This window comes from Melospiza melodia, chromosome 1, assembly GCF_035770615.1.
Source record: "Melospiza melodia melodia isolate bMelMel2 chromosome 1, bMelMel2.pri, whole genome shotgun sequence".
Taxonomy (NCBI): Eukaryota; Metazoa; Chordata; class Aves; order Passeriformes; family Passerellidae; genus Melospiza; species Melospiza melodia.
Genome location: NC_086194.1, coordinates 165,638,474 through 165,663,219, shown reverse-complemented (window position 1 = coordinate 165,663,219; position 24,746 = coordinate 165,638,474). Strand labels below are relative to the sequence as shown.

The 24,746-nt window shown below is 42.5% G+C and overlaps 1 protein-coding gene across 1 annotated transcript in view; it reads right to left on the bottom strand.

Moving 5' to 3' along the window:
• Positions 1-24,746, bottom strand: part of CCN4 (cellular communication network factor 4) — a 35,248-nt gene that overhangs the window by 5,536 nt on the left and 4,966 nt on the right. Inside the window, exon 2 of the mRNA XM_063174449.1 lies at positions 1,819-2,098. Coding sequence (XP_063030519.1) covers positions 1,819-2,098 — 280 coding nt within the window. The remainder of the gene's footprint in view (positions 1-1,818; positions 2,099-24,746) is intronic.

The window sequence follows — 24,746 nt, the reverse complement described above, 5'->3', positions numbered from 1 at the left end:
TCTTGTTCCCTTCAGCTGTGCACACTGTAAAGCTGCTCCCAAAAACCCCATAAATGTCACATAACCACAAATGTCCCATGTTGTCATGGCAGTAGGGAAGGGAGAGCACAGACTGGGAATGCCTCCAGAGCTCACTGGAAGAGCTGGGGTCAGTGTTCCTTCAGCACAGGGATGTGCCCCTGGCACACAGAGTGCCTGGGATGTGTGGGAGGACTGCAAAGACCAAAAGATATCCAACTAAGAAAACAACCATTTAAATAAATAAACAGATGCAAAGCACCATGAGGGCCTTTAGAGAGGCCTAGGAAGCCTGATAGCTTTGAGACACCATCCAGCCTGTTTTCCTCTTCCAGCACAGGGCCAGCTGTAACGATGTCATTCTTGACAATGTTTGTCTAACCTGCTCTTGCAGATCTCTCATGAATGTTCTACACACAGTCCAGACAATGCATTTAAATGATCTCATATCCTCTTTTCTTAACCTTTATCTTTTCTAATCTTGAAATCACTGTTTAACCTTACAGCTCCTAGCACGTAACTTCTCTTGTTGTTATTTTGCTTGTATCCTACAAAAATCTGGTCAGACTGCACTTTTTGCGTGCTTGATTTTTTTTTTTTTCTTCTTTTGTGCCTGAGCCAGTGCAAAGCCGGGTCATTTCTTACTAGACTTCCCACCCTGCTGCTGAGCAATGCCTAGTATCGCTTCTGCAAGAACCTGCCAGCTTACCCTGAACTTCTTAACTCCTCAAACCTGTCCTTTGGGTAACCTCTGCTCATATTCTAAGTTTATTGAAGCCCACAGTTTGCGATATTTTTCCTCTTCTGTGGATGAGTTATTCTATCAGTCCATCTCACGGTCAGCTCTCCTCCGGGTTTCCTTTCACCTTTACATTTTCTCTTAAATAATTTGTTTTTATGTTCCGGTCCAGAAGCCCCTTGATTTGAATGGCTTTTTCCTGTTTATGAACCTAAAGCCATGACCATATATTCTAATAACTTACTAAAAGCAGCCTTTCTGATCGGCAATGTGTGTGGCTGGGCTGATGATCCTTTCACTTTTAATTATTCCCAGAGTAATAATTTTCAAAAATTTCTAATTTTTATGAGAGATTTAGGGTCTCCTCATGTTCTGAAACTCAGAACAAGTGAATATGCTTTTAATACATAAACCACTACCTAATTTCTTTCTGTGCTTTTTCTTGAAAAACATTCCAGTGTCAGGGAACCAAAAGTTTGCTATCAGAGGTGGAAAGAAATCCTTCTGCCTCATAACAGCTAATGTGACTGGAACCATTGTAAAATTGAGGCTCAAACCTCAATTTGTATCTGACAAGATCTGATAGGAAATGATTCATTCCTGACCATCTTGACAGGGTGTTCTACAGACCATGTGCTATCCTTCTAAGGTATCTGCTATAGGGAATTAGCCAAAAGAGCCCCCTTAATATCATGGCTTTCATGTAGGGGCCCATATTACTTGTCTGTAAATCCTGCTGTCTATCTATCCTTCCTTCATCCCCAACCTACTACAGCACCTCCTCCTGTTACAGAATAATCTATTTACACATATGGAGACTTCCAAATGTTGGTGGTCTTTGCTCTTGGCTGCACTGAAATCAAAAGGCAGGAATTCAGGTGTCATTTCTCATCCAGCCAAGTGCCCTGAGAACAAAGACAGCTACAAGGGAATGGAAGATGCCGCATGGAGGAGCTGATAAGCATGAAGCCAGGTATCTAAAATGAGATAAATCTCAACCCCTGCTCAGCCAGCTGAGCTGCCAGCCTATATCTAATCAAAAATATATGTACATCACTTACGTGCACATACTCCTATTTCGTACCTAGGTCTGTCTCCGCTGTAGTCACAGTACAAGCCCCTGTGGAAGTCACAGGTGTCAGCCTCGGTGCAGCTCTCCCCTCTCTGCTTGGCACACGTCTTGCAGCAGTCACAGCCGTCCGTGACCAGGCTGACGCCGGGCGCACAGCGCGGAGGGGACCTGGGGCACTCGCAGGGCCACCTGCAGTACTGAGCCCGTGTGTAGGGCTCCTCCGTGGCTGGGACGGGGCTGCTCATGCTCAGGGAGGTCTGGCCAGTGGCCTGCAAACAAAGAAACACAGCTTGGAGAGCGTTACAGAGAAATGGGGGCTGCAAACCCTGTGCTGCAAACCCTGCGCTGCTTAGTCCTCAGTTAAAATCCCCTCAGGTCTCATGAGTAAAAAAAAGAAACTTTAACAAACCAAGCCTACAAGTCAATTATTCATTATTCATTATTCAATTATTTGTTATCAATGAATTATCACATTCAAAATTTGATAATCAGATAAAAAGTATGATCAAGGTTAATCAAGGTAGGAAAGGGATTTCATGTAGCACAGTGATGCCATTCCAGGTCACTATTACTGAGATCATGGAGAACTGGGATGCCGTAGTTCATGTCAAAACCCAGAGAAGGTAGAGGCTCATTGCATTCTGAGCTCTCAAATCCCTAGACAACAAACTCTGGATGACATTTAACAGCACCAGCCCTGCTTGTGGTGCAGGAAAGGTGAAAATCAGGCAAGTGACAAAGCAAAGATTTCATTTTTCTAAGAGAATCACTGCAAAGAAAACCTGGGCTTTGCATGGGGATCAAGCAGGGCACAGAAACAAATGGAGTTATTCACATGAGGTCGACAGCAGAAGGAACATGGCACTGCTTGGGCATGTGCAGTCTAGAAGCCCTTTCTAGTGCTGCAAAAAATAAGTGTGCAACCCTAAAAACTTCAAAGAAGGAAAGTCAGACTCTAGAAATTGCTAAGGCAATTCCCTCCATTACTGCCTTCCCTGTACTGTACTTTATATCCCCAGTGTTTTTCCTCTTTGTAGTTTGAGATGTCTCAAACAAAAGGTTTTCCAAAATCTCTCCATGAAGAAAATGTCTCACCCAAGAGTTTGTGGGAAAGGACACCACAGCTGGTGAGCTATCCATCAGGATATCTCTACGAAGTCCCTTTACTTTCTTTTACAGTTTCTTTGTTAGCAGGCTCAGATTTTATTAAAGTACATTTCTAAGCCTGCTGCTGCTGTATCTGCTGGTGTATTTAAATATCTTGGAAACTGGTTATCCTATATTTAGAACACTAAATTGGGAACACATTGCTAATCACTGCCAAATAGACAATGTGTTTGCTCTGGGCAGAATTCCCAATTCCATTAAGGTCCCCTTTACAAACAGTTGGCCCTAAAGTAGGCTTAAAAACACCTTTAAACTCTTGTTTAAACTAAAACATACCAATATAATTTACTCCCACTTTAAGGCTCCTTGATGCTGTCAGGATTGTTAAAAGAGGAACATTCAGACTGATGAAAAGCTCTGGCCTTTCAATCCTACGATTTTTCATTGCACTCACAATCATTTGAGTAGGTGCAATAATCTGCCACTTGAGAAGAGAGGCCTCAAGTGCCATAAACCTATTTACTTTGTTGCTGATCATTTAAAAAAGTGCTTAATAATCAGGTCCAGATATACAGACAAAAGTCACACAAAGCTATTTAAAGAGCTCATTGCCACAGCCCAGCCCTGTAAGTAAATCCCTTCACAATCCCTTGTTTCTATTGTCAACATGAGCAATCAGCTTCTCCCTGTGCAGATGTGAACGTGTCTGTGAGCCAGCACAGGTAGCAAAGAGGAGCCCTCGTGCTCCTGTGGGTTTAGTTAATATGTGAAGGGCTGAGGCTGAGCTCTTGTAAAGCACAGAACAGCTGGGAGACATTCGGTGGCTTGTGAGAAACAGGAGTTTAGAGTAAATTATTATTAGAGTAAATTATTCAACAGCCCTTCCTCTAGGTCTGACACCTGAGCCAGCCAGGGAAGCCCTTACAGTGAGCTAGGGCTAAGTTTATAGATAGTTGGGGTAAATGTGTAAGGTAGTAGGCCTAGAAGATTAATGAGTAGGAGGAAGATTATGAGGGATATTAAAATTAGGGCTCATTTGTGTCCTTTTTTGTCTAGGGGTATTATTAGTTGCTTTGTGACAAGGTTGATAAATCATAGTTGGAGGGTTGAGAGTCAGTTAGTAATTCATCGATTGTCTAGGGAGGGTAGTAAGAGAGCTGGGAATGTTATTGAGATGAGGATTAGTGGGATTCCTAGGAAGGATGGGCTTGGAAATTGGTTGAAGAAGCTTAAGTTCATGGTCAGGTTCAGGGGGTAGAGTTTGGAGCGATGGGTGGTTTGCTAGAAGGGGGGATTTATTGACATGAATGACAGAAGTTTGGGTTGGATAATTAAAGAGAAAGTGAGTCATGAAGTGAGCATGATAAAAAATCAGGGGCTAGGGTTTTGTTGTGGATGTGCTGGCTGAATTGTCCAGAGGTGTGGCTGAGTCCCTTGGAAGGATAGTGCACATGAGCATCTTCAGATAATCAGTGTGGACAGGCATCAAACCCGTCACTCTGGGTTTTACAAACAGGGAAGGCATGGAGTGTTGGGGTTGGCATTGTGTCCTAGGCTCCATCTCCACCTAAACAAAACCCAGCCTTTGGAAACTGTTTTCTACTGGAGCCTTTAAAAGGGCACAACCTGTACAGCCTGGCAGCCTCTCCTCTCCTCTCCTCTCCTCTCCTCTCCTCTCCTCTCCTCTCCTCTCCTCTCCTCTCCTCTCCTCTCCTCTCCTCTCCTCTCCTCTCCTCTCCTCTCCTCTCCTCTCCTCTCCTCTCCTCTCCTCTCCTCTCCTCTCCTCTCCTCTCCTCTCCTCTCCTCTCCTCTCCTCTCCTCTCCTCTCCTCTCCCCTCCCCTCCCCTCCCCTCCCCTCCCCTCCCCTCCTCTCCCTCAGGCCTTCATTGAGGGAAAAACCATTCTGTAGATTAATAAAATTATTGGGTTTCCCCTTTCCATGGTCAGCTGTCATCACTTAGGAGTACCTAAGTCTCTTTGGAAAAGTCATTCAGCCTGACTACTTCAATGTCCCAGAACATTTTAGAAAATAGACCCTTCCATTTTAATGAGTATATTGGTTAAATCATCATGACTAATGCTTTCCACAAGTGCTATCAACAGGAAATCACACTGTAACAGCCTTTCCCAATGGCTGTCTTTCATTAGAAAAAAACACAAAAAAAAACCCCCAAAAAATCCACCCATGTTATTTAAGGTTTCAGGAATCATGTATTTAGGGTCAGTATAATGCAGAGGAGGACAATGATTTTGTAAGAAATCTGAAATAAGATTTCAGTTTAAGAAAGTGATAAGAGCAAAGATAAAATGAACACTAAAAGTCACACTAGTGGGGATTTGACAAGCTTATTTCAAAATATCAGAAAGATAAAAGAATTAGCCTGTTAGGAAATTAATTTTCTCAAGTACTGGTAATTAACCTGTTTCATTTAATTATTCTTTAATCTTGGAGTCTGCAGATTTGTTATCTTGGGTGCCAAGGAGAAAATATTCCACCAAAATTATTCATGAGTTCTAATTTTTCTGCTTCTGGAGACACAAGCCCACCTCATTAAAACAAGATGAAGCCTTTCTCAACCTGCTATGCCTGATAATTCTCTATTAAAGTCACTCCTGATTTATGCTTGGCAAGCTCCAAAATTACTTTCTTTTTGCATCTGCAGAGCAGATGGCTAGCAACAATTCCCAGCTAATTTCTGTCTTCACATTCAAGAAAAGAGGAGAAAATAAGAAAACTACCCACTGTCTGCCATAGCCACAAACTCAGTATTTTTATTAGCCAGGACTTTTACTACCAATTTTTAAGACATAAAATGGATAGCAGCATTTTAGCAGCACATTATTCCTACTGGCAGCACATATTTTCAATCTTTTGAAAAATCCTGCAATTGTAAGTATGTTTTAATTTTGAAAACTGGAAGAACCACACTATGGTGGTGAAACCAGTGTATGTAGCCCAAACTACAAGCTAGGCAATCTTATCGCAGAACTTTTCCATAGTACATGAGAAACCTCTACCTTTGCTTTAAAGCAGCAAAGCATCACAATATACCCCTTTGCTTCCAGCTTTTACAGATGTTTCAAAAGAAATTCATGTGCATTGATTTTACTGTTTTAGTGCTGAAAGATCTCACTCTTAAAACCTTTTTCTTTCAAGTATTTTTCTTTTCAGCGGGGTGAAGGCAGGGAGAAACTTTCCCTGTTCTTCCCTTCCAGTTTGTTGATGGGAAATGTTCAGACAGGAGGGTGATTTCTAAATTGGATTCCTTTGGCTGCCAAGAGAGCTGGAGAAGTGGTTCCGTAGCAGCAGAAACCTTAGTACTTTATCAGCTTCCACTGTTTTCTCCTTGGTGGTAATTTAGTCTCAAAGGAGAACTTTTTATTTCAGTCAGAGCTGCCCAAGCGGTCTTTTGCAGGATACACATTGTTGGGTGCACTACATTTAATTTCTAACAGTAGAACACATTAAAATAGTTTTAACCTACATTTCTGATACTGCCCTTCTGAGCAAATGCCAGATGTTGTTGATGGAGGGATATGATGTGATCTGGATTATCCTGTTCTCTATCTCTGACATACTCACAAGTGAAAATGATTAGTGAGGAAATTTTATTAAAACATTCTCTGTACTACAAGATCTGACAGCATCATCCTGTCACTGTTTAGAACTAAGTCCAGATTTGGACTTTGACTGTACTAAACAAGAACACTGAAGTAAAAAATGCAGTTTTATGCAGACACTTTGGGATGCATCTCCTAGGAAAGGGCTGAGCCCTTGTACATAACACACATCTGCTTTCCCCTGGTTCCACCTACTGGCTGAACTATTGAGACAGCACAAGCAGAAATGCCTGTAGAGTCAATTCCAGTTCCAAGAACCACCCTAAGTATTCCCATTATCCAAAATTATTTTAAAGACACCCCAGGAGACTCATGCACATTCCCAGAGTTTCTTACATTAACCTGATGTAGCACATTCCCAGGGGAACACAGCAGCTGCAGCTCAATAAATAAGTAAAAAATGAAAAGACAAAATGAAATATAAAAAATCCATTAAATAAAGCCACATACCTTTCCATCCCTCAGTTGTATTTCTGGGCAAGCATAGAGGATGCTTAGTTTCATTCCAGAACTGACAGAAGTTAAAAACTCATAATGCTTGTCAGAGAGATGGCAATGTAAAACAGGACCTGGCTTACATCAGTGGGCTTAAATCAGGCCCTCAGGGTAGACATTTGTTCTTGATTTTGCTCAGCTGAAACTTCTGTGCTGAATATTTCTGAATATTTGCATTATTATTATACCCAAAACAGATGGGTTAACAGAGAGCCAGTTCTTACAGGGAGATCAGCAGTAATCACAGTACCATCAGGACTTCCTTGCTGTTAAACTCTTGCAACAAATCCCTAAGTTCCCGTGAATGCTCATAAATTGTCACAAGCTAATGCTAGGCACAAGTAGCATCAGGACAGAGATATAAATCTGATTCTGCAGGACACATAATTTAATGGTCAGAGTAAAATATGATTATGCAGGGCTCAGCTTCCCCATGCATGAGGGTCTAGATAGCTCATTAAAATTGATCCCAGACTTGAAATCTCCTGGACTTATTATGAAATAACAGACTCTGAAGCCAGAAAATATAAGACAGTTTTAAAGATGTCAGGTGCCAGCTGGATTTATTCTTGCTGTGCATGGTAGGTTGAACAGAAAAGAACATTCTGCATTAAGGAAAACACCCAATAGCCTAAGAAAATAAAATATCCCCAGTGAGCCAACCATTATAAGTCTGTGGATCCATGAATGATGAGCAATCAGCTTCCCATAACTTTATTTTGGGAAATGTATCTGTGGGAAGAATGTAGACAGATGTTTGGAATAGCCTTTTCTAACTCAGTTTAGACAATTACAGAGTAAAGATTACATACATTCATCTCTTTGCCAAAAGATTGCTTATACTGGCAAACTCAGTGTGACCTCCCCTTTTCTTCATATATTTCTATGGAGTATTCAGAGGGAAAAAAACCTTCCCTGCTAGAAAGCAACCTGATGTTTCATAACTGTTGCCCCCTGTAGAAGCACTTACTTAGAATAGGGTGACCTAAAAATGTTTGGGCATCATTAACAAATTGACATTGCCACCACTGACTCCACAAATAGAGATGTGGAACACAATTTATGTGCTCTAAGAGCATTTTAATGTCTTGTGCTGCAATGAGCTCATCCCATGAAAGAAGCTTGAACTGGAGTTTGAAAAGTAACAGGGAACATCTGGAGGAGCAATGAGAAAAGTCTCCAGAAGGTACAAGCAGACAGACTTCAGTTTTAGGAAAGGGAAAATGTGTGTGCACCATCCAAGATCACAGAGTCTGAAACCATCCTAAAACTGCACAGCACAAGATATGTATGGAGCCAAAAGCTGGGTAGGAAAACCAGTGTCAGTTCCAGCAGCCAGACAGGAGCAGAGTGCTTTGGCAGAGGTTTTACTTTACAAGTGGCCTTGTTGTGCTTTTGCTTATCTCCTTTTCACTCATGGCTGTGAAATCAAAAGGAAGATGCTTTTCATCTTCTTACCCTCTTGGGGACATTCTTCCATGCTGTGCATAAAAAGTAAAGAAAAATTTAAAAGCTCCACTTGTTTGTTTGGTTGTGGTGTCTTTCCCCATAGCAAGAATATTCCAAATTTCATTAAGCTCTTCAATATTATCTTGGTTTTCAGGATTTTTTAAAACAAAAAAATAAATCTGCAGTTTCAAGTATCCTGTATTTTCTGTTTCTGTTCCAATGCAGAGAATTTTGACTTAAAACAACTTTTTATTTTTAAATTTCAGTGTTATTTAAATTCTCTAATCTGAAACTATTTGCTTGACCTAATATCTGCTCTTCCCTGGAGTTGTTAATTAACTGATTAAGTCATGAATCCCTAATTAAGTCAAGAATCCCTATTTCTCTTAAATAGCAATTTTCCCTCCATATCAAGTTTTCACAACTGTTTCTCTCTAGCTCTGAATTTCTGAGTTGGTCACTTTATTTTCCAACTATCAAAGTTTCTTCTTCCTTGAAATCCATATTAAGTGCTCTCATTTTGCAATTGTTATGTTAACAAGTTAATTTAGATGCAACATGGAAAATAATCTGGTTTTGGTGAGATATCAATAGAACAATTCATTTTCTGGAGTAGAGTCTTGAACTCTCACTTCAAATGGTCTGTCTGGGAATTTGCAGTCTAGAGCATGGCAGTCAAGATTGTCAGAGGCCAAAAGGAGCAGACACTGAGGGAGCTGGGCTGCTCTCAGTCCACTCTTCCCAGTGGTAGCAGAGGGTGAAACAATGGGCAGAAGCCACAAAATATATTTGGGGAGGTTCTGAACACAACTTCTTTACCAGCAGAGCAATGCACCACCAGGACATCCAGGGAGGCTCTGGATTCTCCATCCTCACGTGTCACCCTCAGAGAGCAAGGACAGCCAGCATTCCCGGCAGCCTGTGCAGGCACACCTTGCCAAATCCACATGTGAAAATGCCCCCAAACCACCTACAGGGCATCTTCCCCAGTTCAGTTCTGCATTGTGCCACCCAAAGCCTGCTTCTGGCTCATAAATGGAATAAAAACTGATCTGTTTGTTAAATGGTGCATATAATGCAGATGAAAGAATTCTATTTTTCAGGACCATGCCAACTTCTATCATAAGCCCAGCCAAACAAAAGCTATTTGACAGATTGTTATTTTATTTGATGACAGGAAACATACCATAAATCTGGTTCTGTAGCTGGAAGGAAAAAGAAGCTGCTGCTACTGCTACTTTAATGGCCCCTTTGGAACACATGGCGTGCCTGGCTTCATCCAAAAAAACATAGCTGCCATTTAATACAGTGTTACATCATTATATCAAACCCACCTCAAGGCTCTCAATGAAAGATGAGCAGTCTTTGCACTGCTACATCCCTGTGGTTCAGTAAAAAAGAGATGGAGCCTACAACTTGTCTGAATAAGCAGCAGCATTTCCAGACACAGAGTCCCACCACAAAAGGGTATTTTGTTCCAAGTGTGGCATATTTTGGTAACTGTGGCATATGGTATATTATGAGATCTGCTAGACAGAGAATGCAGAGAGAAGAGAGAGGTCAACACCATCCTTAGGGCCAATGGAAGATGCCAGACTTCTGCATACTTGAGGAGGACCTGAAACTAATCCTGAGTCTGAATGCAGAACATTATGATCCAGCTTGAAGTGGCATGTGTTATCCTTGTCAGGCAAAGTCATGGCACAAATCTCTTGTAGCATCTGAAGTGAGCTGGTTCTGTGTGTGCAAAAGGATCAGTAAAGCAGCATTTGTACATTTGAAGCCAAGGCATTCCCAGCACAGTGGATGGTGGCCTGATCTGGGTGTGCTCTGGCCATGCTTCTGTGAGGAAAGCAGCAGAATCATGGAATCCAAATATTCAATATTTGAGACTTTAACTAGAGCCTGTGGCTCTTTCTAGAAAACCAAATCAGGAAAGCTGTGAAACACAGAGTGGGAAAGGAGTATTATCAGATTTTATCTTACACCAAGCAGGGGGAAAGAGTGAATTGCAATGGTGCAGTTCCAAGTACCAGCAATGACAAACCCCATCCATGTGATTGCTGTGTTGTGCTTGCAAGGACAAGACTCTCCACCACAGCTCAGCTCAGCCTGTGATACTTTCACATCTGTATTGTGAAAAATTCAGCTGATCTCCCCCACCATGAGTTCCTCTGAGAAAAAAACAGATCAAATTCCAAAGATCAAATGGAACAGCATTTAAATGAAAGAAGGGAAACATGACTTGAAGATGCATCCAGACAGCCAGAGCTCTGACTGATGCTCTGAACAAGCAGCAGACATCTGGAAATCCCTGAAAACAGGACCATGGCAGTGCTGAGACATCTGGGAAGTGACTGATTGTTGTCATCACACTGGGGGTGCAGAGAAAAGAGAGACTCACACAGAAGACAAACCACAAAACCTCCCTGTGAGTTAAAGTCATTGACATGGTTGAGGCAGAGGGAGGCACAAACCATGAACATAAGGTAGCTGGAGTGCTCAGGCTGTCACAAAGAGGAAAAGGGGAATTGAACCTTTCCACAAAGACGAAAAGGGGAACCTTCTGCTTTTCCCCCATCACCCTCTGGGGGCATCTGATCACACTGACAGCAGCACAGAAACAGCGCCATGGCCTGTGCTGCTTCCAAGGGTTGGGTTTTCTGCCCTCACTGTCATGTAAGTCATGGAATCACAGAAGATGAGGGGCTGATGTGGATGCCTCAAACACCAACAGCCAAACAGCTGTGGAGCCAGCCAAAGGTGTTAGTAATAACACACTGTGAGGAAGAACAGGACGTGGCTGGAGAAGGGATCATGGGCAGGTAGAGACAGTACATTTCTGGGATAAATGTCCTTGCTCTGGCTCCTGCAGATTAACGCAACTCAGTACAGCACCAGAGGAGGATGAGGAACAGGCTCAAGACCACTAAATATTCCCAAAATCCTCCAACCCATTTCCAGAAAAGTCAAAAAGAACAGACTGTCTGTGCATGCTAAATAATTTCCATAGAAAATTAGAAACTTATTTCCAGGGCAGGGAAGATCTATCAATAAAATAGTGCCCCCATGAAGCCCTGGTGTTTGTGACCCTCAGGAACCTGCACACCCTATCTGATGGATCACCAGGACTGGTGATGTCTCTCTTCCCTCCCCTCTCTCCCCTTCTTTAATCCAATCCATCTCTCTCTTTTCTCTATCACCCTATTCCTTTACCCAAACCCCACTGCTGTGTGCTTACACTAGGAGAACAGGGTCTGACTTACACCAATTTCCATGCAAAGTGGAAAACCAATAAAACTTTGTCCGTTTTCATGGACTTTTGTCATTGTTTGTCAACATGAACACCTACAAATCTTGTGTGCTTCCCTTTCTTAGAAGGGTGGGACACCATGTAAAATTCCTTCTGCCTCTTTCAAAACCCCAGACAGAATTCCCATGACATTTCTCTATGCTACAGTGTGAAATTATTCACGCAGACACACATCTAAACAATCTTCAGTTCAGGGATCTTAAGGAAAGTGTAAAACAACACACAGCACAGAGCAGATGCTGCTTTAAATCACATCCTAGAGGAACTGAAGTAGAGAATTCCCTAATGAGACATTATCTTCCTAATCTGTTTACTTCCTAAAGCTGGTATCAACCTTTTAGCCATATCACAGGGTACCAATGTCAAACAACTGCCTCTTAAAATCCCCCCCAACAGATTTAATTATGTATTTTGTAATTGTGCTTTAGAATGTGCAGAAAATGTTCTCCAAAGGAAATCTGAAGTCCTTTGCAGCAGTGATGCCTAAAAAGAGAAGCAAGCAGCAGAATGCTGACACAAGCCTTCTGAGCATTTTTCTTCTGACTTGAAAAGCAAAAAACTACCAAACAACAACAACACACACATACAAAAATAGACTTAAGAGTTTTAAATAAAACCAGTAAATTCAGTATAAATGTAGCTGCAAGCACTTCATGAGATCAAATGCACAGAAGACCATGGTTGGAAGGGAGTCTGAGCCCAGGCACAGCAGGGAGGCAGCAAGCCAGACACGGGGTGGTCCATAAGCTAGAGAAATGATGAATTGCTCTAAGCTCATATTAGAAGCTAAACTGAGATCAGCACCAACAACCTTGCCAATTTTATGGTGAGATCATTTAGCAGGAGCACAGTGATTAGCTGGAGGCCTGCTTTTCCCAAGCTTTGCTGAACTTATCTGCCTAAATCCCTGGAACAAGCCCAGCCTATCTGAAGAAATTTACTAGCTCAACATGTGGAGCAGAGACATTATGTGCCAAAACATGAACACAACATCCCTTCCCAATGATGATATCAAAGAGCATTAGGCCTAAAGCCATGAGGATGGAAAGGAAAACTAAAAAAATCTGTAATTTGTTAATTTTTCCAGATGGTAATTGAGACACTGAAGTAGATTGGAATACAGGTTTTGCAAGCAGAAAGGAAGAGACTGTAAATTTCAGATACTCAAAGTACTCATCACCAGATGTACCAGATCCAGGACAGCCCTGTGCTCATTTTTTTGTGATCTGTTACAAGTGACAAGCCTGCACAGGTAGTTTTTGGTCTACCAAAACAGACAATGTTGGAAAGAAGCATCCTCTGTCTTCGAAATCTAGGAAAACAGATCAAGTGATATTCTCACCCAGCTGCTCAGCTCAGTCTCAGTGGTGGTCAGGTGTGAAATGCTGTACAGTACCTGAATTTAGAGATGTGCAAAAGGACATCAGAAGCCCACAGACTGGATGCTATCTAGAGTGAAAATTACCCCCTAAGCTGGGACAGATGAGTTCTTATGACAGACTTTAACCTGTCTGGGGATCATGCTGGAAATCAACATCAGCACTGCATTTCCAAGAGAACATCTAATAAGACATGTCAAAACACAAATTATTTTTACATATTATTAATTTTCTTAGTGCTGTCATAAACTTCATGTAAGCTACAAGCCCAACCACAAGCAAACCAACCTCTAATTTTTCTTTAAGAAAGGAAAAGAAAATCTGCTTTCAAGACAAGCCCATCAGGAGAGAAAGTGTTTGGGGCATGCAGTCATTTGAGTGTCAATATATCCCATTAAAGGTATAAAAGAAACATTTTTCTTCTCTGTGAATGTAGAAGCTACTCATTTCTTACACATTCAAGAGGATATCTGACCAGATTTCCCCCAGAGAAGGAAAGAATCCAGTAGAGCAGATTGCTCAGAGCCCATCCAGCCTGGCCTTGAACACTTCCAGAGACAATGTGTCCAAAATTCTCTGGGCAGCTGTGTCTGTGCCTTACCACCCTCACAGTAAAGGATTTCTCCCTAATATTTAATGTAAATGTCTCCTCTTCTGATTTAAACCCGTTCCCTCTTGTCCTGTCACATCTGCCCATGTAAAAATCTCTGCCTGTCTTTTTTATAAGCTGCTTTTATAAGTAATGGAAGGCTACAATGACTCCACCATGAAGTTTTCTCTTTTCCAGGCTGAACAACCCAAAATCTTTCAGCTGGAGAGAGGAGGAGAAATGGAGGAAATCAATTTTGTCTGGGACCTGGAGATGCCCATGCAGCAAGACATAATTACAAGTAAGGCTATATAAGAGAAGTTCCTTTTCTAATATAGACCACAAAGCCACGTGGTAATTGCACATGCATGCATCTTGTTCACTTCTCATAGTCACTGCAAAGGATAAATGACAGGCAGAACAGCATGACTAAAACAGCAATGCCTTAAAAGAATATTTATGCTAATAAAAGTCAGATAATTTGCACTGACAAATTAATTTGATCTAGTCCACAAATAAATCCCCCTGGAAGTCAAATGTATGAGTGTTTGTGGTCCAAAAATGTGCTGGAGCAAGTCACCAGCTCTGTGTCGCAGACATCTTTTATGGAAAATCCTTTCCTTAGGATTTTTGCTCCTCAGAAGCTGGGAGGCCTCAGGAACAAAATGTAAACAATGATTATCTGCTGCTGTGGAATGCAACAGGTGGATCTGTGATTAGCTCATGTTGGTTGTTTTTAATTAATGGCCAATCACAGTGAGCTGGCTCGAGCTCTCTGTCCGACACACAAGCTTTTGTTATCATTCTTTCCTATTCTATTCTTAGCTAGCCTTCTGATTAAATCCTTTCTTCTTTTAGTATAGTTTTAATGTAATATATAACATAAAATAATAAATCAAGCCTTCTGAAACATGGAGTCAGATCCTCATCTCTTCCCTCAACCTGAGACCCCTGTGAACACGGTCACAGCTCTGTACAATGCTGTAGAAGATTCCAGGTTTGGTTATAAGCAGTAACCACCCTTGTGAGACACTCAGTAGGTCACTGGGATCTTTGGCACTGCTGAAATGTGTCAAAATCCACCCACTCTCCTCAGCTTCTCTGACAAGGAGCTGCATTCACAGCTGCTGGGTGCAAACCCTGGTGCAAACCTGTGTTAAATGCAGAGGGAATCATTGCATTGACTTCACAAGAATCTTGACAATTCTACATAAAATGCCTGATTTTAATGCAGCCAAAGTGGAGAACATAAACTCTGCTTTGGAAGAGTAGAGCATGACTTTGATGTTTGAACCTCTCTGTGTCTGCAGAACAGGAGTGGTAACAATTCTGTTGCTACAAGGAACAAACTCTGAAGATTGTGAGGTGCCCAGACCATGGAGGAACATGCAGCTGCCAGGGAGAAGGGAATGAATGCAGGTGAGGGATGAGTTCCCTATGAAGACATCAGTATGGACAGGGAGAGGTGGGAAACCCAGAGCTGCTACAAGGGCTGTAACCTCAGGGCTTTGCTGGTGCTGTACCTGGGAAGAACAAATTCCTACCCACTCACCCACAGAGATATCCTTATTCAGCTTTTAGCATATGATTTTGTCTGAATATGACTTTCAGATGTGTCTGGAAGAGTTCAAATATGGTGGAACAGCACAGTTGAGCACCTTCAGGAAATCTACTTTAGAAAAAAAAGGGTTTCTGCATTTTCTTCACTTTAGAGGAACAATGATCTGGCAGGCAGGACATTCCTCAGGCTGGATATGCCTGTAGCTCCAGCAGCAGAGAGGTTTCACTCAGGATGGCAGAGTCAGATGCAACCAGGTCCTCACCAATGAGTATGATATCACAAATGCCATCAATTAAATAGGGTCTGATACCCCCAATGCCATCTATTAAATAGTGTGCAGACCCAAAAGGAAAACAGACAGAGGAGAAGATTTTGTTCACCCCTGGAATGTCATTTATCCCAAGCTGAGGTCTATTAGACACTTTCTCATCTCATGCACTAAAAATTCTCTTTACGGAATTCTGGTACATTGGTTTTCTGCTGGTGTTCTTGCCAGGAAATTTAATTATTTCAATACCTGTAGATTAAACTTAGAAGATTCAATTATTTCCCCTCCACCAAAACAACATGACAAAACAGGGATTGTGAAGGACAGAAGTGTTTTCACCAACAGCAAGAGGAAATCCTGCCCCTTTTGAGTGAAGTGTTAAGCTACAGCAGGATGTGTAACGTGTGAGGATGTGCTAAAAGAAGAAGGAGGGAAAAAAGGATGCTCTGGACAGAGAAGCTAGAAATTTCCTTTAAGGAGAGAAACTGGTGATGCTGAAGCAACACAACTGCAAGATGTGAAGGGTTAAACTCTGTGTTTACAGAGCTATCCAGTAGGAAACACAGCTGTATCAACAGGAAGTGGAATCTGGAGTCAGAAGTGCATTTTTAAACTTGTCCTTTTCTTTCTCAAACCTACCAAGGAGATTAACAGGGGAGATTTAACACAAAAAAAGAAAGACCACAAGCGTGCAAACTCTGTAGCAACAAAGGACAGAGAGGGAGAAGGCAGATCCAGTGTGCTGGCACAGCAGTTATCAGCAGTAGCATCCTCTCTCCAGCCCACCATGAAAACATAAAGCCTGTTCAAGGCTCAAGGAAGTCTCAGATGATGGGAATTTACTGACATGGGGATGACTGGCAGGCCCTTGGGTCGAGCTGAGCCAGAAGCAGCCAAAGTTGTGTGGACCGGACCTCCATGGCTCTCCATCTCAGCATACACCCCCACACCTTGCCTGGCCTCCAGGCCACTTTTCTCCTCTCTTCCCTACTCTCCGTGGTTGAATACCCTTAAGAAGTTATGATTTCAATTTTGTATTTCTGAATTCCTTCAGCCAAGCTGCCAGCCCCAGAGGAGTGTCCAACACTCATTGGTTTCAATATAAAACTCAGACACAAAGTAGAGAAAAATAAAGAGATTTTAGAATGTTGGTGTGGATCAGGTTCCTGACCCTACCCAGAGCTCCCATCAGCTTTCCAAGTAAACAGTGGAATTCAGCATTTTAACTGTAATACAAAAGGACTTTTCTTCCTCCACCCCCCATTTCTGATACAGTTCAGCAGAACTCTACAAAAATGGCAGGAAGTGCATTAGCATTTTTACCAGAAGATGAGTAAAAAACCTGCAAATTTTGCTACAGGGCACTTGGAGTGTCCTTCCTACTCAGTCTCTTTTATTAGAAAAAACAAACCACAGGCACACAAGCAAGCCAGCCTGTTACAGAGATTGATGCAAACTGAGAAGAAACAACATTTTATTTTTTCCAAATATACTCATTTTGCAAGCCAAGAACTAATGATTTCAAGACTGTTACAAACTGCATGGTGGCTGGGGGGAGTTTAAGGCTGACCTTTAGGGACCAGAGCCTCAGCCCCCATGTTCACAGAGCCCACAACCATTAAATCCCCAGGTCAGAAGAGAAAACAGATACTGCCTGCTTGGTAGTGGCTGTGGAGAGAGGATGCCTGGGTTTCACAGCCACTCTGCCACATTTTTACCTTATTTTCAATAATTAAGAGGGATTTAGATCCATATCCTCTTTGTTTGGGGGTTTTATTTCAGGTAATTACTCAACTCAGGGGAAATGGTGCTGTATCATTTCATGCCATAGTTTATAATGGCATCAAATAATCCACATAGATTAACCCAAAAAAACCCCAAAACCAAGCAAAAAACTCCCCAAAAACAACAACAAAAAAAACCAAAAACAACCCCAAAACCAAACACTGTTTTACACTTTAATAGCAGCAAAGGGAAATAAGATGATCACAAAATATTATGAGATTTAAAAAATACCCAGAAGAATCAGGGGTTTCCACAGGCAGAGGCTGAAAATCCAGGGCAACTGTCAGGAGGCAGCAGGTATATCCATAACATTAAGATAATTCAGAATGTCTGCTATTCAAATATCTGAGAAAGATTTATTCAATGTTCGTGAGAAGGGAAGAAAAGAATGGTTTTGTTCCAAAACAGTTTTTCTTCAGCACTGATCTGGGGTTCATGAGGAAGTTCCCATAACAGATGTTCCGAGATGGTCTCTGCATCTCAGGTTAAGGGAAATCACTTTTTAATAGTTTGGCTACTTGATAACATTCTTTAAAGAAAACCTTGAATTCAGATTCAAAATTTTCACCTTGATGTTCTCTCAGATTTGTAAAGCTTCCTTACTTTGTCATGGGCAATTTCACCACATCTGGTCCCTCTTGCTCTGGATTTCCATAGAGCTCACATTTAAAATTCAACAGACCTGGCAGGGGAAAGTTCCTTCTCTTGGCTGCTAGCTCATGGCTGGGAAAAGAATTCTTTCCCTTTCTGAAAATCAGCAGCACTTGGCTGAGAATGTTTGTCATGCAAGGCTTGGATAAAGATGGTTATAAAGGTGGTTATAAAGGTGGTTATAAAGGTGGTCAGGTCCCAGGGCCAGTGCATTGTGACAGCTCTGAATCAGGAGTTTGCTCCTGCCCTGGAGCCCACGTCAAGGGGAGCCCATTGGGTATTGAGTTTGCAGGGAATGGCCCAACAAAGGCAGGATGCATCTGACTCCATGTTCTCAGAAAGCTACTTTATTACTTTATTATACTATATTATATTAAAGAATACTATACTATACTAAAGAATACAGAAAAGATGCTTCCTGAATGCTAAAAGAAAATAGTGAAAACTCGTGACTCTTTCCAGAGTCCTGACCCAGCTTGGCACTGATTGGCCAATGAGTCAAAACAACTTACACCAGAATCCAATCAAGCAATCACCTTGGGTAAACAATCTTCTAACACATTCCAGACCAGCACAACACAGGAGAAGCAAATGAGATAATTATTGTTTTCCTTATCTCTGAGACCCCCCCTCAGCTTCCCAGGAGGAAAATCCTGGGTGAAGGAATTTTTTCAGAGAATGTGAATGCCACAGTTGGGGCTGTGGGTGCCCAGGCCCCGAGGTCACCACCTGGGGCTCACCTGCCTTGGCAGCCCCACACTGGGAGACAAAGAGTCCCTGCTGCTGACAGGAGAACACCACAGGGCTCTCTCAGCCACGTTTGGGCTGCACGAGCAGCAGCTGAGCACAGCACAAAGGATGAGAAGCCAGCAGGGAGACAGAGCCAAAGGGAATTTGGAGAGAAGATCACCTGGATAAGTCTCCCATGTGAGGCCTGGGACATGGGCTGATCCAAACAATTTTCCTAAGGGTTTTTTTTTTTTTTCTTTTCAGTGAGAGCTGCTCGGGAGGAGCAGTCAGCAGAGTGATGGCTATGGGCAGCATCCTGTCCCATGTGCCACAAAAGAGAAGGCAGTGGCGGTGATGAGTCCCTGGACAGGGAGAACAGGCTGTTCCTGAAGATCTGGCCCAGAAACAGCAAAAAGAGAAAATTTGTGCAGTGGGAGTGAGGGGGCTTAGAAGAAATCAGAGCCAGCTCTTGAGCCAGCCTGGGCTTTGCACTCCAGCCTTAAACCAGATATGCCTGAAGCTCAGATCCTCTTTTAATACACAACAGAAAGCTCCAAAAAGCAGCTGTACCTTCCCTGCCACCCCTAACAAAAGCTGACAGATTGCAAATTTGGAAGAAAGAAAATAGAAAGAGGCCTTGACTTTTACATGACTTTGGGGGCAAAACCGTAGCTTTTGAATTAAATACAGTGGAAACTACAAGTAAGGGAAAGGGAACAGTTCCAGGCACAAATTCACTAAAAGAAAAAAGAAAAGGAGTGAAATTGTAAATATATAAAGGATGAAATGAGCTGGAGAATTAATCTCTTGGATCCCAATGTCAGTGGAAACAGAACTGAAATTCAGAGCTTTGGTAAAAAGATATGCCAGAGAGTCAACCTAAAAAACTGATGCAGGAATTAAATATGAACTCTGATGTACTTAAAGGTATCTCTCCAGCTTGGGATGCACATACATCACATGCACGAGCCAGAAGAGGGTGTCACATTCTGTTTCTAGGAGGGATCACTCATGGTGGAAAGAAGCAATGTTCATGAGGGTGATATTATTAAATGACTCTGTTTTCATCTGGGGCCCCAGAGGTGAAGTGACTGTCCCACAGGCAGACAGGATATCTGTGGCAGAGCCAGAAATAGCAGTTAGATTTCTTGTTCCTACACTGCAACCATGCCATCATCCCTCCTCCTACCCACAGCTAATAAACTACTGAGTTCTGACTGGATGCAAAAAAGAAATCATTCCCCTGAGCTGCCTCTCAGGTGCTGTCAGCTCAGCAAAGCCAGATTCTTAGTGTTTGGCTTTCAATCCTTACATGCACCTGATGCCTGCAAAAGGGCAGAACTCTTTCACCTCTCCAGCACCTTTAAATCTCACAGATCAGCGGTGATCAGCAGTTTATAGCTGGATGGGTCTGTGCAGAGTGATGAAATGGGTCTTTCACACAATTCCCTCTTGCTTGCAGGCAGCTCTGATACTGCTGAGACTAAACCAAGCAGGTGACAAAATTCCTGTTTGTGATCCAGAGACTTGCTGACACTGTGAATGTCTCAACACAGAACAAAGCAAAACCAAACAGAACTTTGCTCAGGCCAGGGTATTGCTGTCACTTCCCCATCCCAAACCACACCAGCCTGGAAAGTGGCAGCACCTCAGCCCTCAAAGAGTTAACACTGCTGCTTGCAGCCATGGGGGAGAACAGCAGCTGTGCGAGCTGTCTCTGGGAGGATGGAGATGAATTGCTGATGATGCGGTTACCAACATTTTGGTCTGCCCCAGCCCCGACACGCGAGGGCAGTGTTGGTGCACAAATGGTGCTCCCAGCAGAGCATCCCCTGGGCTAAGGCTGATCCACGGACACTTTTTGTGCCAGGAAAACCACACTGGAGCAGGCAATGGGGAGGGGCAGGGAGGTGTGAAGCCACATATTTGTATCCTGTATACATTTATATCCTGTCAGCTCCCACTGCAGAGGCAGTTTTTGTAAGGAGATTTCCCTTGTATTTTAGAGGGTGAACAATGAAACACTGATCAAGCCCTTTACAGTCATATAGTTACATGGGAATGAAACAAATTCAATTATTTAATAATTGCCCTATAAAATGTTACAGTTATCGAGGATGCAGAGGTTTTAAAGGAATCTCAACTTTGCTGCTGCAGTATCCATTTACTCCTCTGATCAAATACTCCAGACTCCCAGATGATACTCTGGCAGGCATTTTAATATAGTTTCTATAGTATAGAAACAGTGAATAATACAGCACAAACATCTCCTCAATTGCAAGCAGACTCTCTGTATGATATGTATGGAAAAACTGACACAAACCAAAAAAATACAAAGAGAGTGGAGTATGCATATGTGTACTATATATATACACTATGTATACACACACACACATACATACATGTAAACCACACAAAATTAAACAAATCATCTTCAAAAAGCAGAAATATCTTATTTGAGCCTGAAACTAGGTATGTAATGCATTGTTCCACCACAAACCCAGGAGCTCACCCACACCCAGGCAGCTTTGGTGGGCAAGGAGTTCACTAGCCCGCATAAGCAGGATCACACCACCCCTGTGGGGAACCCCAGTGCACTGAGCAACAACAGCACAGGTTTTGATGAAAAATCTGCAAATATAACTCAAGCAACCTCCCAAATTCCACTACCTATGACCCCTTTGTCAGGCTCAAGGACTGCTGTGCCTCATAGAATAAATGTCATTTTAAAAATGTGCCCTTGGGACGCCACTAGAACAGTGAAAATTAATAGTGAACAGTCTCCATAAATGAACTGCAGTGTTAAATAGCAGGAATGTCATTTTATATTTAACTGCTGGGGTCAAATGTGGAAATAAAACTCACAGAAAGGAGCCAAATGAATGTGCCCTCATTCTCTTACTTCAGTGTTTATCAGCCCACACACAGATGCTGTGGGTATGATCCAGTCCCGTAAGTCCAAGATCTTGCAGGAAATATTGCCAGCAGTACTTATCAATAAATCACCTGCTGAATGCCAAACTAGTTAATGAAGCCTGGCTATTTTCCTTATTCTTGTTTTCCAGCCTTTCTTTTCCCCCTCATTAAAATGTAACTGAAGAGTTTTGTCTTGTAATCCATTTGCAGATCCTTAGCACTGGCTGCAGTTTTTGTGGTTTGGTCCTTCCTTGCTAAACAGCTAAAGTGACCCAGCTGTTAGTCTCAAGCCCAGGAATTGGTAGCCTGGGGGCAGCCAGCAACATGTGCCAGCCATTCAGAGGAGAATTTAATTCTCCTCGTGTGCATTTCAATGTCTCTGCCTCCTTATCAGCCCAGATACAGAGTTCCCTTTGTCACAGCTGATACAAGTTGGTGATCATAAATGTGAGCTGTAGCCTGCTTGGTCATCACATACAGCCAGGAATTTACTGGTGGACTTGACAAAACCAGAAAGGAGGATTTGCAAGTCCAAAACCTCAGCTGCAGAGTGGCCTCATGTGCCCACAGCTATGAGAATGCCAAGGACACAGCAGGCACGGCAGTGATGATGGCACAGGGGTGTAGAGCACAGCCAGGAGATGCTATGGGATAATCATGGCCCTTTCTGGGGAAGTTCCCAGTCTCTCTGCAGAGCCATTGTTCACCCAGTGCAAGAAGACTGGTCTCTACATGGATAAAACAAATCCACCAGAGTCATTGCTTGGGATGATTAGTGTTGCTCCCAAAAGGCATCAAACTGTGTTCCAGTAAAGCCATGCTCCATTTCTTACTCTATATTCTTCTTTTCACAGGACAAGGATATGTGTGTGGAGAAGAGGAAACTTCAGTAAGAGAAAAAAAACCAACCCCCTACCCATCCTGCCATCACTTGTAACTCATAAAGCTTCAGTAAGAAAGCAACAAAAACAAAACCCTGATCATAGTGTGGAAAACTGATGGAGCATGGAAAGAATCAAAACCTTTAAGCCACTCAGAAATTCAAATGTGAGTTGCATTTACAAATCCTAGAAAAGGGACAGTGCAGCAGTTCATGCAGCTACACATTATTGCTACCTTCTAATGAAAATAAAATCATTATTATGAAAATATTATAATTATTTTTAATAATGATAGTCAGTGGGTCATTCAGAGCAATTTTGGTCAGAGCTGTGAAGCCTGTGTGGGCTGCACTGCTCCTGGTGGCATACAGCTAATTTTCTGTCAGGCATTGTACAGAATTACAAAACTGGTTCCTGCTCCTGACTTGACTGTGTTCTTTTCCTTATACACTGCAAGGGTGCAAGGGGTAATGGCTTTAAATTGAAGGAAGGACAACTTGAATCTTGGATTAGACATAGGGAAGATTTTTGGAAGGGTGGTTGAACATTGGCACTGGTTGCCCAGAAAGGTGGTGGCTGCTCCATCCCTGAAAACACTGATGGTCAGGCTGGAGGGCTCTGAGCAGCCTGGTTGAGTTGAAGATGCCCCTGCTCATTGCAGCAGGGTTGGACAGCTTGACCTTTAAAAATCCTGTCCAACCCAAACCATTCTATAATTCTATGACTGCACATGATATTTACATATTTCTGAATCTAATGTAAATACTAACTGAGTCAAGCCACACAGTTGCATGTTAGAGATGTAATAATAAAACCAATCCATCATATCCTCTTCCAAGCCTTTCACTGGAGATTATTTCAATGTGTTTGGAAGGGAAAGGGCAAGTTTACTTTGAGATGAGTAGCAGTTTGTTTCATGCTGGATCAAGAGATCTTGCTGCACCTTCCCACCACGCAGTATATTTTTTCCAAGAAAATCCTGTGAATTTGCAGTGCAAGCTCATAGGATAAGGTCCTTTTGCAGTGCTGGAATTGCAAAGGTTTAACTGTGCAGGTGTCCAGCACCATCAGGGTCCAGGTGACTCATAACCCTCTGTGGATGAGCCCACAATTATTTCTGCAAATCCCTCTCAGGTTTCCTTTTGGGCTCATGGCTCACCATCCTGGATTTCATGGAACTTGGCCTTCCAACTTGCTCATCTCTCATTTGCTTTGTAGGTTAAGTGGAATGACAGACCCAGACTAATAAAACAGAAGAACAACGTGGGAGCTATTCAGAAACAGAAGAGGAACTGAGATGACCACAGAGTCCTGGAATGCATTACCAACCCAAGTATTAGAAATTCATTATTTGAGCTGTGCCACAAAGTTCAGCTCAAGTGCTATCTTCTTCCACAGCTATTTCAGCCTGAAGGCTCTCCTTTCCTTCCCCAACCACAAGAATATTTTCTTGTGGGACAGAGTCAGTGCCTGGCACCCACAGAGGTAAAAATGCCCTTTTTCCTTTTGCTTTCCCACACCTTGCCCAGATGCAAGGATTACAAAACCCAGCAGTAATCTACAAGAAAATACAAGGGATTAAAAGGACTCCAGAAGCTTCATCCAGGATGCCAAAACACACTTAAGGTTTCAGTATGGATGAAGAAAGAACAGGGCACCAGCAGAGGTACATCCCAAAGCTGGGAGACCACCAGGCTGTAGAAGAACCTGTGACCCTCACCCACAGCTAGGAAACTCAGAGCAGCACTGGAGAACACCTGCACAGAGCTCCTAAAGCAGCATTCAGAGTCCCTTGACCCTGCAACATATCTGTGAAAATCAGATCTGTGGTGTCCTGCAGCAATGGGGAGCTGAAGTGAACTGACCTCAGGGAGCAGCAAACCCTGGGTGGCACAAAACATGAAATTGGGTGCTGGAAGTCCAGTCCAACTCGGTGGAAATCAGAACACAGAAAGGAAAGAAATGGGTAGCATTTCTTTGGGTCTATCAACTACCAGTCAATGTTTCTACTCAAAGAAAGGGAAAATTGTGTTTTTAAGATATGTGCCATAAGAATGAGGATGCTTGAACTATATAATATGAAAGCAAAGGGGAAAACAGGAGGAATAAATTAATCCAGGATAGCTACCCAAACCTCCTACTGACAAATCTGAAAGACTGAGTAAAATCTCAC